General features: G+C 40.7%; 3 protein-coding genes across 5 annotated transcripts; 2 read left to right on the top strand and 1 right to left on the bottom strand.

Annotated features, from left to right (window-relative positions):
* Positions 1–8: 8 nt before the first annotated feature.
* On the top strand, positions 9–3,427 carry LOC108600988 (protein FAM91A1). Its single transcript, XM_017988851.1, has 2 exons — positions 9–2,013; positions 2,069–3,427. The coding sequence occupies exons 1-2, from the start codon at positions 243–245 to the stop codon at positions 3,049–3,051; spliced, it is 2,754 nt and encodes a 917-aa protein (XP_017844340.1). The 5' UTR covers positions 9–242; the 3' UTR covers positions 3,052–3,427.
* A 248-nt stretch (positions 3,428–3,675) lies between these two features.
* On the top strand, positions 3,676–14,367 carry LOC108598074 (pickpocket protein 28). Its single transcript, XM_017984687.1, has 6 exons — positions 3,676–3,995; positions 4,048–4,314; positions 4,376–4,586; positions 5,432–6,017; positions 6,069–6,129; positions 14,143–14,367. The coding sequence occupies exons 1-6, from the start codon at positions 3,676–3,678 to the stop codon at positions 14,264–14,266; spliced, it is 1,569 nt and encodes a 522-aa protein (XP_017840176.1). The 3' UTR covers positions 14,267–14,367.
* Positions 6,531–10,985, bottom strand: LOC108600188. Of its 3 annotated transcripts, none has more exons than XM_017987595.1 (6): positions 10,324–10,985; positions 9,569–9,788; positions 7,830–8,069; positions 7,706–7,775; positions 7,003–7,653; positions 6,531–6,943 (listed from the first exon to the last, which is right to left on the bottom strand). In XM_017987595.1, the coding sequence occupies exons 2-6, from the start codon at positions 9,728–9,730 to the stop codon at positions 6,579–6,581; spliced, it is 1,488 nt and encodes a 495-aa protein (XP_017843084.1). In that variant the 5' UTR covers positions 9,731–9,788; positions 10,324–10,985; the 3' UTR covers positions 6,531–6,578. The 3 variants fall into 3 exon arrangements, with proteins under 3 accessions (XP_017843084.1, XP_017843085.1, XP_017843086.1); XM_017987596.1 differs by having other exon boundaries at positions 10,716–10,985; XM_017987597.1 differs by lacking the exon at positions 10,324–10,985 and adding an exon at positions 9,919–10,236.
* Positions 14,368–14,463: the final 96 nt, after the last annotated feature.

The raw sequence follows: 14,463 nt of genomic DNA, 5'->3' as shown, positions 1-14,463 counted from the left end.
CACAGAGAACGGCGATTGTTTTTATCAGCTGCAGCTGTGTTGAAGTCTCGATTTTCTGTTTTTTCCAAAATAAAGTAAAATTAGCGACGGAAAAAGAAGCAAAAGCCAAGAACGAAAACGACAGACGAACAACTGGCTGAATTTTGGGTGAGCCGCAGTGTAAACAATATGAAATGGCCTAGCAACAACCGCAAGTGAAGTGAACTGGGCCGTAATTGGGTAAACAAACCGCAGAGTGCAATATGACGTCGACAGCGGACAACAACAACAACTGCCAAGTGCAGTTGCAACAAAGTGTGCGCACCAACATTCCCTGGCACGACTTACCCGTTCACTTGCGCTCCGTGCTGCACAACAATCAGCGCGACTATGAAAAGTTTGTCTTCAACTACAGCCTGAAGAATCAGCTGCGCTTTCGTGGCAATCTGGCCTCGAAGGTGTTTCGCCAGGAGCAGCGCTACTACGAGCTGCTCATACAGAAGAACATCAATGGGCTGGGCGTGTTTCCCTACCATCTGGCGGACATTGTTACCAAGGGGCTGCGTGTAACGCCCTTCAACTATTATCTGGAGGTGCTTAGTCAGCTGCTACGCAGCGATAAGAGCTACGACACGCTGCCCAACTTTACGGCGGCTGATTGTCTGCGTGTTCTAGGCATTGGACGCAACGAATACTTGGCCCTGATCAGCGAGCTCAAGACGCATACAACGCGCACGATTCTGTTCAACAGCAAGCCCAATCCGTTGGACTTTCTGCCGCGCCTGCCGGTGCGCGTGCATATAGAGCCGTGGTGGCGTCTGGACATTGGCTATGTGCTGGAGACGGACATACGTCTGGTAACCTCTGCTGAGCGCAGTCTATTGGACGATCTTATTGACTTTGGCGCTCAGCCCGCTGGCAAATGCGATTATCAGGTAGTTCAGAGTCTCTATCGCAAGGGTCTAATCTATCTGGATGTGCCCATCTGCAGTGAGGATCGCATTAGCATACCGCCGTTGCGTAACTTTGTCATGAATCGTGTCAGCGGCGACTACTTTGAGAATTTGCTGTACAAGATCTTTGTCAGCGCCGACGAGCACATGAGCATGGCCGAGCTGGCGCACATGCTGCAGCTGGAGCTGGACAGCGTAAAGCAGGCAGTTAGCTTTATTTGTCGTCTGGGTTTTGCGCAACGCAAGCAGTCCGAACATGAAACAGATCAGCCGCATCCCAGCTGGGTGGGCTACAATGAGGAGCAGCTGCAGACGCCGCAGATAACGCCACTGAACTACAATCTGCATGCGGGCACAGGCAGTCGCTTTGACTTTGAGCAGCAGGCAAGTCCCAAGACACCCAAGCAGGACAAAGACAGCAGCTCCATTGGCTACTTATCCTCGGACGGCAACACAAGCGACTTTAGCTTTGCCAATGTCACCACGCCCAATGCCAACAGCACGCAGCATAACAGCGACGAACAGGAGCTCAGCTCTGAGCTGGAGGACCTAAGCGAACGCACGACTACGACCAAAGCGCCCACTGCTACGCCTGCGCCTGTTAAGAGCGGCAAGCGCGTTGGCTTTCTATTCGACTCGACGCTCACAGCGTTTCTCATGATGGGCAATCTATCGCCTGGGCTGAAGAATCATGCCGTCACCATGTTTGAGGTGGGCAAACTTTGCGAGGAGAGTCTGGACAGCTTTCTGGCTGAGCTGGAGCAGGTGTCGCTGCTGGATGCAGAGGGTGAAGGCGATGTGTCGCGCTATTTTGCGCATGCGGTTATACTACGCTCCACCATCTGCTCGCTGCGTCCGCTGCTGCCGGGTGGTTTGGATCTGTTGCGCCTGGAGTGTCTCGAGGGACTCGACAGAGAGACGCGCGATCGAGTGCTGGAGAAGAAATACAAGTTTATTGTATCAGCTACGCCACTCACTGCAAGCTTGAGTCACAACTTTAGCATTCCGTTCTTTGGACAGTTTATGCGCAGCTCCGATGCGCTGCCCATGTGGAGCAAGCTCTTCTACAATCATATCACAGGTGAGTGCCATGACATGCCTTAACTAAGAAACTTATACATGTTTTTGTTATGCAGGCTATGGACCACCCAGTTTGCTGCTGGTTCGCGGCACAGTGCTTAAGGCGCTGCCACGCCTCTTTTTGGGCTACGGCAAGCTGCTGGTTAATATTTTACATTCCGACTCGTATGTGCTCAACTCGGAGAACTTTCGCAATCTAAACGATCAGCTGAAAAATGGCTGCGTGCTGCTCCAGGGCTACGGCATACGCACACCCGGACAGCTGCACTACGAATCCTTTCCATTCCAGGCCAACGATGCACGCCAAGCCAAGTGGGCCACACATGGCGCAGTGCAGAAGCTAGCCGCACTCTTGGATCTGCGCCAGCAGTGCGGCTACATAACATTCCTTAACACGGGCGTGCCCGATTTGGGCTGTGAGGAATATGAGCTGGCGGTCAAACTTAAGCAGCCACAACGCAAGCGCGCCTCTGTGCCCAGTGCCAATAAATCCAACGTGCCAAATGATCAGCTAACCAGCTATCAGCTCAAGAGTCCAGACGAAAACTATTTTGCGACTACGCCGGAGCATGGGCCGGCAAATGAGTACACCTCAGCGGACTGCACGCAGCTTTTGGCCAGCGAGCTGGCCAAATGTCCCAACAGCAGTCGCGGTGAGCTCATCTCCCAAAGCAGCGTGGAGCTGCCCATGGATGGCCAAAGCAGCAGCGCCAGCGAGCCTGAGCCGCTCACCGAGGAGTGGACGCTGCTCGATGTAAACTTTGGTGTGCCGCTGTTCGATGTGGACACCAACACGCGCATCTGTGAGCAGCTAGTGCAGCAGCTATGCCGTGACGAGAACCTAGCGGCGTTGCCTGGTTCTGCTCAACAGACGCAGTCGCTCTTTCTGGAGTTTGTGCGCACGTGCTTGTACTTTGAGGATGATCCTGCCACGCCGGCGCAGCTACGTGAGCCACTGCAGCCCAGCAGAGCGTTGCCGCATCCACGCATCAGTCTGGCATTTGAAAATGGACGCGTTTGCTATTGGAACGGTCGTTAAATATTTATTGTTCACACATTCCTTACAAACCAACCAGTCAAGCTTACAAATTGTGTTTGCCCCAGCTACGTATAATTAACTTACTATCAGCGCTAACCCCCATTTCCATGTACAGTTATCAATATAAACAATATATATACATATTTATTGTGCAACGGCCAGCCAATAGCTTAGCTAATGTAGAGAGAGAGCGACAAGTCAAGTCGGGCGTGTATTCCGTTTTTATTTTAATTAGTCTTCTAAGTCAAGGCAGTGTGGCAATTCGCAATCCATAGAGCTCACAAAATTGCATTCAATATCTTATTATCTTTGGTAGTAAGCACACTCTTTTTATGTATTTAAATCGTATATAGTTGTATGCATAAATAAATAACAATTTGCAAACATTTTATCTAAAAATACATGTGGGACTTATGTTCTTATCTTTAGGGGGTTTTTGATTTGCCGATAAAATCAATTTGCTTAATAGGCTTCAAGCTATTTATTGTTGATGACGAATGCTTAATACTCTTTAGCTTAATTATATAGTAGTTGCTAATTAAATGCGCATTAACGAAGACCAGGACTAGGAACTGCTATAAAAGCTAAGGATATAGCAACTTGTTGTCATTGTAATCCAGAAAAATGAGCTGGCGCGTAAACTTGTTTAAAGTGTTAAGAACCAAAGTTAAAGAATTTCTGCGCAATACTTCGCTGCCAGGTCTGAAGTATGTCTGGGATAATAGTTTGCCCCACTGGGTGCAGTTCTACTTTGGCGCAGTGTTTGTGCTCTCAATGTTTGTGGCCATTAATCAGTCGCTGAATGTGTTTAACAAATGGCAAAGCACGCCCGTGATAATGGGCAAGAGTGCACGCCTGGAGCGTATACAGAACTCACCCTTTCCGGCTATAACCTTATGCAATATGAACAAGGCCAAGTACTCCAAGGTGTCGGACATAAAGACGTAAGTTGGTCAGCACTCAATTTATACAATAAATATTTATATTTTGATACAGCGGCAGCTTGGACTATGCCATGCTGCAAAGGACTTGCTATCAAAAAATAGACTTCACTCAATATCAGAATATAAAGCCACGCTCCAAGAACGATACATTTGCTAACTTTATGGTGAGCGTGTCGCCCAAGTGCGAGGAGATGATTATCTGGTGTCAGTTTGGTCCAACACAACGTCCCTGCACGGATATATTCCGTGAATTCTTTGTGGACGAAGGACTCTGCTGTGTGTTCAATCTATTGCATCCCTATTATCTCTACAAGCACGAGTAACTAACATCTTAGACTATGAATTAAAGGCCAAGTTAATTACTTTCTAATTAAATTTAGTGCCTCATATGTGCGTGACTATACCACATCGAAGGGCATTACGGAAATTGCTGTGGACTGGAACCCCATGACGGGTTATCCCAAGTCTTTGCCAGCTGCTTATTATCCACGTCGCAGCATTGGCGTGGGTGTCAGCAATGGATTGCAGCTCGTTTTAAATGGCAATATAAGCGACTATTATTGCTCTTCGACGAATGGACAAGGCTTTAAGGTAAGGCTTCAAAACATGAAAATATAATTCAAAAATAATTACCTGGTTAGTTTGTTAATGTTAAGTATATTAATTGCAAGAATTAAATTAGTTTCACATATAGAGTATCAAATTTGAGCGATTTTATATACATATATATATTGGAATTATTTAATATTACCTAATACTGCTGTTAGCTCGTCCATTGCTTGTTAACTCGCCAACAGTCCAAGCACAACTGACCTGCTTTGCTGTCTTATCTCCAAGCTTCGCTCAAATGGTAGTCAGAGTCGCTCGCGTCGTTCGGTTAGCTCAGCGCTGTGAGCTGCTGCGGCCGAATGAGAGCGTCGCTTAGAGATCGCTCAACGCATCGTACGTTGTGGGAGGTATGGGTGTTGATTTGATTTGACTGCAGCTAGTTACTGTTCGCTCAAATGCTAGTGAGAGCTGCTCGCGACTTTCGTTCGTAGGCTATCGATCGCTCAGCGCTGTGTGCTGCTGCGACTGAGCGCGTCGCTTAGAGAGCGCTTAATGCATTTTGGTTTGACTGCAGGTAGAAACAAACAAAACAATTATTTGTATTGAACATAACATTTGAGCATTAAATACAATGTTTTCATTAAAAGAATAAGGCAGCTATAGATTTGCAGAATATATCAAGTTAATAAAATATTTCTCTAACTCACTTATGCCTTAAATTTTTGCTCTTACTGTTCAAAATACAAACCTTTTGCAAAAATAAAAACTAAACAGCATTTTATTAATTTAACCTTTGCAATCTAAGAACTATTTTTTCGGTCTTATCTTATGTTTAGAATGCTAAAATCGCTTAGAAAATTTATAAATATGCTTGAATTTAAATGCAGGTGCTGTTGTACAACTCCATAGATCAGCCGCATATGAAGGAGTCGGGCTTGCCCAGCATGCTGGGCCATGAGACGAACTATCGCATTGTGCCGCGCAGTTATTCGGCCATATCAAGTATACGCTCCATTGCGCGCAGCAAGCGGCAATGCATCTTCAGCGATGAGCAAGAGCTGCTCTTCTATCGCTACTATACGCGACGCAATTGTGAAGCCGAATGCGATGCACTCTACTTCCATAGGCTTTGCAATTGCATACCGCATCACTTGCCGCTGATTTATCGCAATGCCAGCGTTTGCTTTGTCCAACACTTTGCGTGTCTGGCACGCGCTGAGGCGCAGCTGGTGGATGGCGATACCAATGCCTGCAAGGAGCTCTGCTTGGCCAGCTGCCATGATGTTAGCATTTTTCCAGATCAATTTGCCATACCCTTTAGCCAGAGCGGTGTGGGGCTTAGGAACAAAATATTTCAAAACCTGTCCATTGATTATATACGCGAGAACATGGCCGTGGTGAATTTCTACTACGACAATGACTTTATCCATGGCTATGTAAGGTCATCCTACACGGGTCCAACTGAATATATGTGTAAGTGATTATAAATTTAATGAATTCCAATTAATTGAAGTGTTTTTGCAGCTCTAACTGGCGGCATCATGAGCTTGATGTTTGGCTTCAGCGTTGTTTTCATCGCTGAGCTGTTCTATCATCTATTTCTGCACTCGATTTTCGTATATATAAACTATTGGTGGATACGTCATCGTAATCGCATTCAAGTGGGGCAGGATGTGCAAGGAAATTAATAAAAATATATCAACATAAATTATTCAATTGTATAAGGTCTAATTTTAATACATTTTGAATATTCAATAAATAATTATTGGACCTCTGGAGACTTTAGTTTCAATCGCAGGGAGCTCAGAACTCAGATATATATAATATAATCTATTGCTTAGAATATTTAGGGACTAGGAATTGCTACTAAACTTGTAGCTGATTTTAGGTTGGTTTCGGATTGATTTAGAATTCTATGTAAGACCCTTGGAATTTTATCGTTCAGGCTCTAATATTCATTACACAATTATTTGAGTGTGTAGAGCTATTTATTCATATTAACTACTTATAAATTGAATTTCAACTAAAGGCAGCCTAGCCAAGTTCCTCCAGCGCCGCTTTGGTTGCTGTGGCGCTCTCTGCTGCCGGCGGCGGCTTGGACTGTGACTGACTGTGGGAGCGATGCCTGTGGGCGGCCAGTTGGGCACGCGAGAGGACGCTGCAGTCGCAGCTGATGCAGTGGTAATGCGTATGGCGCAGCGCATAGGAACAGGCGGGCGAATCGCAGGACTCATTGCTGGCGATCTTGCGAAATCCTGCCGAGCGCACGTACTCCAACCGCATATGCAGTCGTCGATGGGCCACCACCTTGTTGGAGTCGGTGCAGACGTAATCGCATTTGCGGCAATGAAAATGCGACGTTTTCTTTGGAGCGGCAGAAAGTAAAGCCAAAGCATCAGCTGCAAATACAAAAGGGCACTAAGCGAATGGATAAGATGGAGGCTTGTGGAGCACTCACTGCTCTGATAGTCTTCTGTGGTGGGCGTGTCGTAGCTGCAGTTGGGCTTGCCGCAGCGCATGTTGGCGCGAAACTGCAGAAAGTCCTCGCCCATGAGCGTGTCCATGCGTTCATGCCGCGCTGTGTGTTGCACGAAGCGCGTCTTGTCGCAGAAGCTGTAATGACAGTCGCGTCGATTGCAATGGAAGTGCGACTGATGATTGCGATAGCCGCAGCGCTCAAAGCGGCAATCCTCATTGAAGCGAAACTTTAAATAGCCCGTGGGTATGTCCTGATCGCGAGCGCGTTTGTTGCTGCTGCTGCTGCTGCGTGTGGCGCTGATTGGCGCTGGCGGTGGCTCCGGCATGGGCGTAGTTGCAACTGCTGCAGCTGCAGCTGCATTGATGAGCAGCAGCCGCATGTCCAAGGCAGCGGCGGGTTGACTGGCAGCAGCTAAGAAGCTGGGCAGCAGCACTTGACGTTGATACAGATCAATGAGCTGCTTGAACTGCAAAAGTTTCAAGCTGGCATCAGCTGCTGGCTCAGACGGCGTTGATGTTGCAGTCGTTGCCGCTGGCTGCTCCTGCTGTTGTTGCTTGCTGCGCATGCTCAGATCCTGCGGCTGATCAGCGCTGGCGTTCTCCGGAAAGAAAGTGCCCGCTGCACGCACCACTAAAGTGCAAGTCTTTAATATTGAGCTGCTTGAGCTTGGGCCTAGACTTACCTGAAACTCGCTCCAGACACTTGCTGGCCAAAGTTGCTGCCGGTACTGGTGAGCAGCTGCTGTACATAGACTTTAGAAGCACTTTAAAATATTTAGACAGTCTCTTTAGATTTTAGAAACTCACCTGCACTGGCTCGGGCTGTGTGGCCGCTGCTTTGCTTTTTTCCAAAGTCCAAGCACGCGCTTTTCTGCGGCTGCTGCTGCGACTAGGCGTGAGATCGGTGGCAGTTGCAACTCTTAGACGCTGCTCCGTCTGCCGCACTGCGTGCAACTCCACGCTGGCGCCAGTAGCTGCTGCTCCAGTGCTCTGCTCATGCTTCTCAAGCTTAAAGCTGGTGAAGATTGCCTGTGGTGAGTGCTGAGCCTGTAATCGTATTAAAGCTTAGCTCAATCAACATTTTTGTTTGCCACGCCTGCAGCAGCTGTGGGCGCCATTTCATTGACATTTTTTTGTCTTATCTTTTCAATTAGTATTTTTTATATTTTTATTTTTGGTATTGCTGTACTTGAGCTTGTTGCTGTTGTTGCTTTTCAATTATTCATATTTATGTTCATAGTCGCGCAACCAGTTTATTATTTCCGAAATTACTGTTAATGTTTTATTGTTTGGCCCAAAATGTCACTATTTAAATTTTGTACACGCATCAAAATCAATAATAAATAAAGAATAATAAGCACACACACACACAACAAAAATCCAAAAATGTAAAAGACAAAAAGAGAAACCCTCAATGCAATTAAGGCATAACAACTATTAGATACTCTATACCAAAAAGGCATTAAGCCAAGATTAAAGATATGCAAATTGGCAGCAGCGCTGAAGTAAAAATTTGTTTAAAGAACTTTTGGCATAGTTAATGTACCTAAAGGGCAAATAATTACTTTTGAAAGATTTAAAGGCTTTGGAACGTGTTTGGCTTTAGACACGCATACAGTTTGTCATATAAGTACACACACACCTTATGTGTGTGTGTGTGTGTTTGTATAAACAATATATAGAAATTATTGTTATGCCTTTTAATCGTCATATTCAATATGCGAGGGCAGTCAGTGAAAAAGGTTCAGTACATTTAGTTTGCTTACTCCCCCCCATCCCTCAAATTCTCTTTCTCTAGGTAATCGCTTCAATTCAGTTTATTTCCCAAATAAGAATGCCACAAATGGCAATGGACAAAATATTTATTCAAATTTACGTTTCACACAGTCAGCCAAGCTAGCATACATGGCCCACACTAACAAGCACACACTCACACAGACAGAGTCAGTGACAACACGTACTTATTGCATACCCAGCCCTCCAGCTCCCCACTAAATACCCACTAACTGGGCGATCTATGGCCAAGAGGCTGGCGTGGGCTGGGTAAACACACACACACACACACACATACATAATATCAAGTGCGTATGCATGAGCCGACAAACTGAGCTCGAAAAATATGTAGAAATTATGAAAATGACAGTTAAAAGCACAAAACGTTGCCAAAGAGTCGAGGTGTGTGGTGTGGGTGCAATCGAGGGGGGGGAATGGTGTGTATGGAGTACCCATAGCCAGACGGGCAAGTGAAATAAATGCGGAAACACTCGTTGTCAATATTAATATGACGAATATGGCAAAAACCAAATCCGAAAACTCAATTCAACACACACGGCACATAAAATGCCGCATTTGGTGTCTGAGGAGGGTCGCTGCGATCGTTGGGGGAGGTGCGGGGCAAAGTAATTGTAGGTGGACGCGACGCAGCACGCAAATAGGCGCAAATACCTAATTACAAATAAGTAAATGTATAGATGTGTGCCTTGGAATTGTTATGAACTTAGAATCGAAGAATATTTGTAGAAACTTTTTGAAAACCTTTGACTTACACTCTTGTAAACCTCCACAAAGCGATTCTTGGGCGGACGACCACGTTTGCGATTGAAGAAACCATCAATTGATGTTATCTGCGTGGTCTGTTGTGACGCAGGATCTGCTGCTGCTGCTGCTGCTGCTGCTGATTCCAACTCTGTTGTCGTTTCGACATCCATATCCAAGTCAATGCTCTGGCGTTTAGCACGTGCCCAGTCAAAAGTTTCAGGTGCTCAGCTGAAAGTGAAATTGCAGAAGGTCAACGAATGTTACAATTAAAACAAAAGAGCAGAATTTCAATTGCCAATTGATACGTTGAGAATGCCAAAACAATTTCTGTTTGTGGCCCAAAGCGCGCATGACTCACCCAAACAGCTCAGCGAAATAAACAAAGTTAAGGAAAATATCGAAAAAATATATTCTGCTGTTCTTGAGGTGAATATACCCCCTTCTAGGTAGAAGAATCGTGCAACTTATCGCAGTCTGTGATTTCATATTGCATTACAAAAAATACCAATTCAAGTTGCAACTTGCAACTTCAGAGGAACTCTAAGCTGAGCTCATATGACCAATTTATGTATATCGCAGTTTTTGTATCTCCAAACTGCCCACCAGCGTGGATACGTTCTTAGAATAGTTTGCATATGGCAGAAAACATTTGAAAAATGGCTCGTTAAAGTGCAGAATATGTAAATAAAAGCAGCGTTTAATTAATAAGTAATAAGCATAGTTCTTATCTTTGTAATTTCAAGTCAGAACTTCGCAGACTTACGTGTACCCTGTAGGCGGTGGGGCCTTGTCAATTACAATGTCTTGACTAATTGGATTCGGTTTCGTCCTTAGCTAAGCGAAAAATGCAAGGCATAGTTACATAGATGGTCTGACATCGATTAGCTCATTTAACTGCCAGTGGCGCACCTAGAGACCCAAACAGATAAACGATCTGCATGCGAGTATTTTTAGTCATTTTATTGCTAGGCCATATGAATTTACAACACACACACACACACACACATACACATACACGGAACGAGTCTGAAGGAAATGAGGCACTGGAGTTTTAACAAAAGGCTAGATTCCGATTGCTGAGATAACAATTGCACACAAATGACAGTTTGAAGGCAAAGATCGATTTATCGCAGCGCCTTTTGTGCAATCACCTACCAATAGCAATGCGAGGCATGCATTTTATTTTATTTTTATTAGCACTGCTGCAATGTATCGTTAACTATTAATCACAATTGTTAACGTTAGAAAGTTCAATACGCGCCCCCAGTCCGCGACGCGTGCGCCACCTTCGAGCAGCATTTAACGAATGACAAGCTTAACGAACTTCAAGCCAAGCCGCAGTCGCAGCCGCAGTCAAAGCCGACGTCGCAGTCTCAATAAGAAATCAGCTGTGCGGCTCAATTGTTCTCTCAGCAGGACAAGAGATAGAAAGAGAGACAGAATTAGATTTGTATTGAAATTAAACTCAGGCTGTTTCACATTTAAAAAAATTTATTTTATTGTTTTTTTTTTGTAGTTTTTTGTATTTTTTACTCAACTTTTACACAGAGAAATTTGAAATTGCAGTTTCTTGCATTTGTTTTTTTTTTGTTTTGTATTTTTTTCTTTACATATATTTCATATTTTGATTAATTAAAATTTGTTAAATTGCTAGAATTTGTTAAGCGCTACTAAAGTTTAAATTTGTTTTGTTTTTTAGCCTGCACACACATATATGTATATTAATTTAATATTGTTTTTGCTTTGTATTCTTCACCTGCCTTTGATTTTCTTCCTTCTTTTTGTTTGTGTTATACATTTAGATATATTTTTAGATTTTGTTTGCAATTATAAGTATTCAATTGTTTTTATTTTGCTTGTTTTCAACTTCACCAAATTGTTAACTAAGTTCTTGTTTTTCTTTTACCGTTCAGCTATTAACAAAATGTTCAAAGTTATGGCCTAGAAATTTGAGTTGTCAGTGTCGCCAAAGCAAATTCAATGATTGTATTTGTAGTATTAGTTGATTGATTAATAATATTAGCAACGAAATGTTCAAACATACATAATAATAATAATAATATCCAATGAATTTTCAACAGCAAATCTTGCGCTCTACACATAATTGAAATTAAATTTTCCATTCATTTTTCACTTTTCGTATAAATCACATGGTGGGATAATCGCTTAAATATTAGATTCCTTTTATGATTACTATTGTGTTAGAAACTTGCCAGTAAATTGTTGTTTGGTTGTGTGGAATGCAAATTTGATGATTTTCTTTCTTTCGGTTCAAGTCTGAGATTTTTATTTTGTTTGTTATTTTCTTTATAGAAGTATCGGTATTTGTGCTCTGCTCTAAATAATTTTCGATAGTATATATGTATTTGTATTGTGTATATGTATATATGTAAGTAGAATTTATCTAAGTAATTATGCATTTTACTTTAGCTTTTGTTCTTGTTTGTTCACTTGAGGCGTTTTCTAATTGATTGGTTATTTGATTTTTATATTTTTTTTGTTTTTAATTGGTTCCCATTTAGCTCACACGCACACACACACACACACGCAAACAAACAAACATGCTGCATAGTTTTTTTTATATATAAATATATACGATTATGTAAAAATTTCTACAATTTAACCACACATAGCACATAGTAAATACATAAATGTTATCTATTGTTTATAGACATTTCGTTTTATATTTTTGCCATAAATAACTATATATTCTTTTGATGCTTCAGATCATTTTATCATTATTGTTTACAAATACTTTGAGGAGCACTGGACGTGTCTAAGATTCAATTTCTTTATACATTTTACACCCATCCAATCGAGAGAATTCTTTTTAACACAAAAACAAATGAAAATATTCCACATAAAAAGCGTTTTCAAAGAGCTTTACACAAAGCTTTGTAAGCTCTTTAGAATTTGTATAAGAAGCTTTTGCGTTCTACGTATTTTTATTTTTATTTTTTTCGAAGCCTGGCGTACAAATAAAACGAAACGTTAATTGGCAAATTATACTTTAAATGCTACAAATTAAAATTGTACAATTAATACTTTAAATTTAATCACTGGAAAGAAAACAAAAGTCAAATGAACTTTTTTTTATATACTTTTACACTTAATGTTGTTTTGTTTTATGCTTTTTTTTTTTGTTTTTTAGCTATTTGTATGTTTGCTCATTATTATTACCTATTATTAAATAGATCACATTCATGGTTCTATTTCTTTCACTTGCTTGCATAGAATTATGTTCACATTGATTTTAAACTTTAAATACAATAAATAAGCATAGTTATTGTTTTGTTTGCTGCTCTATATACAAGTGTTGAAGTTTTTTTGTTTTACTGCTTTTAAACACAAATTTTTTAAAGACTCTAGTGCGTATAAATTAAAAATGTAGATATTGTATATATGAATATATGTTGTAAACCAAATACATAATTGTTTGTTACCTATTTATTATTATCATATGAGTGCTAAGTTTTTTTTTGTTTTGTTTTTTACTTTGCATAAATCGAGATCTTTTTTTTTTTTGTTGGGTAATTGTTGAAAAAAATATATATTATAAATAAATTCAATTGTGTGTACGTATGTGTGTGTTTATAATTTGTTAAATGTAGACTAAATTTAATTGTTTGCAGCTAAAAGAAAAACAGAAACACATCAAGAGAAAAATCAAATCAATTACGTTTTACAATCATTTTGTTTGTTTGTTTTTTTGAAAATAAGTAGAAATTTGTTATTTGCTTTTTTCTTTTTGTTAAACTACGCTATAAATTATTTTAAGATTTATTAACACAGATGACTTTGTATTTATATATTTATATGTATATATATACTATATATATATTAATCAATTTTACTTCAATCAAAAATACAATTAGCTGCCTAGGGTTTGTCTGTGTGTGTGTGTTTATGAGTGTGTGTATCAGTATATATATATGTGTGTGTGTGTTTATGGTCTCTTGTATGCCAATTTGATAAGTTTAGTTAGTCAACTTAACTACAGATAAATACACAGCTTATACATAAATTTTGTTGAATTCTTCGCACGGTATTGTTTTTTTTTTAATATTAAAATCTTAAGCTAGAAACACATCAATTATTATAAATATATCATATATATATTGTATATAACTATATAGCCAGTTGGCCAGCAAATTTGTTGCCTCAGAGAGTTTTGAACTCTGCAGAAAATTTAAACAAATGTAAGATTAAAGTAATGCTTGCAATTAGTTTCTTCTTGTAGAAAATCAATTGTTAATGTTTTTAGATTTTGAGACATGAGTTTGTTTAGAGTTGTGGCCAAAATCAAATTAACTTCTTCTTCTTAATATTTTTCTGTGTACGTGTGTTTGTTTGTTTTGTATGTGTGTGGGTGTGTGTGTTTTCTTTTTTTGCATTAATCAATATTTATAATTATTATATAATATCACATCAACTTTGTTTTTATTTTTTAATTACTTTTTATGTTTGCATTTCAACTTATTGTTTGTTCATATATATATGCACATATAAATTAACTTTTTTTTCTTTATATATGTATATATAGAGGGAGATTTTATAGCCTAATAAGATCGTGAAGAAAGAGCATACATATCCTTAGGTATGTCATACAATTTTTGTTTTGTTTTGTTTTTTTGCACATATATCAACTACTACATTATATAGAATTTGTATTTGTTTTTCTTTATGTATGTAGCTTACAAATTTAATACTCTCTAAATGTTGCATACCACAATTTGTTGTATGTCTCCTTTCTTTTGGGGGAGGGGAGTGGGGGTTTTCACTTTTCTTAGCTTGTGTTTTAAAAAAAACGGATAACCGGCAACCGTTCCACTGAGTGAAATTAAGTTTTAACTTTTGCTTACAATATTTGCAATATTTTTGTAATTTTCAAATTTGTTTTTCA

Source organism: Drosophila busckii, chromosome 3L, assembly GCF_011750605.1.
Source record: "Drosophila busckii strain San Diego stock center, stock number 13000-0081.31 chromosome 3L, ASM1175060v1, whole genome shotgun sequence".
NCBI classification, from domain to species: Eukaryota; Metazoa; Arthropoda; class Insecta; order Diptera; family Drosophilidae; genus Drosophila; species Drosophila busckii.
Note: the sequence above shows the minus strand (reverse complement) of the source record. Positions and strands in the feature narration are given on the sequence as shown.

What these genes read in the sequence shown, in the direction of transcription:
- LOC108600988 (XM_017988851.1), top strand. Translation starts at nt 243, where the DNA reads ATGACGTCGACAGCGGACAACAACAACAACTGCCAAGTGCAGTTGCAA. An exon ending in CTTCTACAATCATATCACAG is followed by an intron (nt 2,014 to 2,068) that starts GTGAGTGCCATG and finishes TTTGTTATGCAG; the next exon opens with GCTATGGACCACCCAGTTTG.
- LOC108598074 (XM_017984687.1), top strand. Translation starts at nt 3,676, where the DNA reads ATGAGCTGGCGCGTAAACTTGTTTAAAGTGTTAAGAACCAAAGTTAAA. An exon ending in TATTATCTCTACAAGCACGA is followed by an intron (nt 4,315 to 4,375) that starts GTAACTAACATC and finishes AATTAAATTTAG; the next exon opens with TGCCTCATATGTGCGTGACT. An exon ending in GGGTCCAACTGAATATATGT is followed by an intron (nt 6,018 to 6,068) that starts GTAAGTGATTAT and finishes GTGTTTTTGCAG; the next exon opens with CTCTAACTGGCGGCATCATG.
- LOC108600188 (XM_017987595.1), bottom strand. Translation starts at nt 9,730, where the DNA reads ATGGATGTCGAAACGACAACAGAGTTGGAATCAGCAGCAGCAGCAGCA. An exon ending in TTGTGGAGGTTTACAAGAGT is followed by an intron (nt 8,070 to 9,568) that starts GTAAGTCAAAGG and finishes ATACGATTACAG; the next exon opens with GCTCAGCACTCACCACAGGC. An exon ending in CACAGCCCGAGCCAGTGCAG is followed by an intron (nt 7,776 to 7,829) that starts GTGAGTTTCTAA and finishes GTGCTTCTAAAG; the next exon opens with TCTATGTACAGCAGCTGCTC.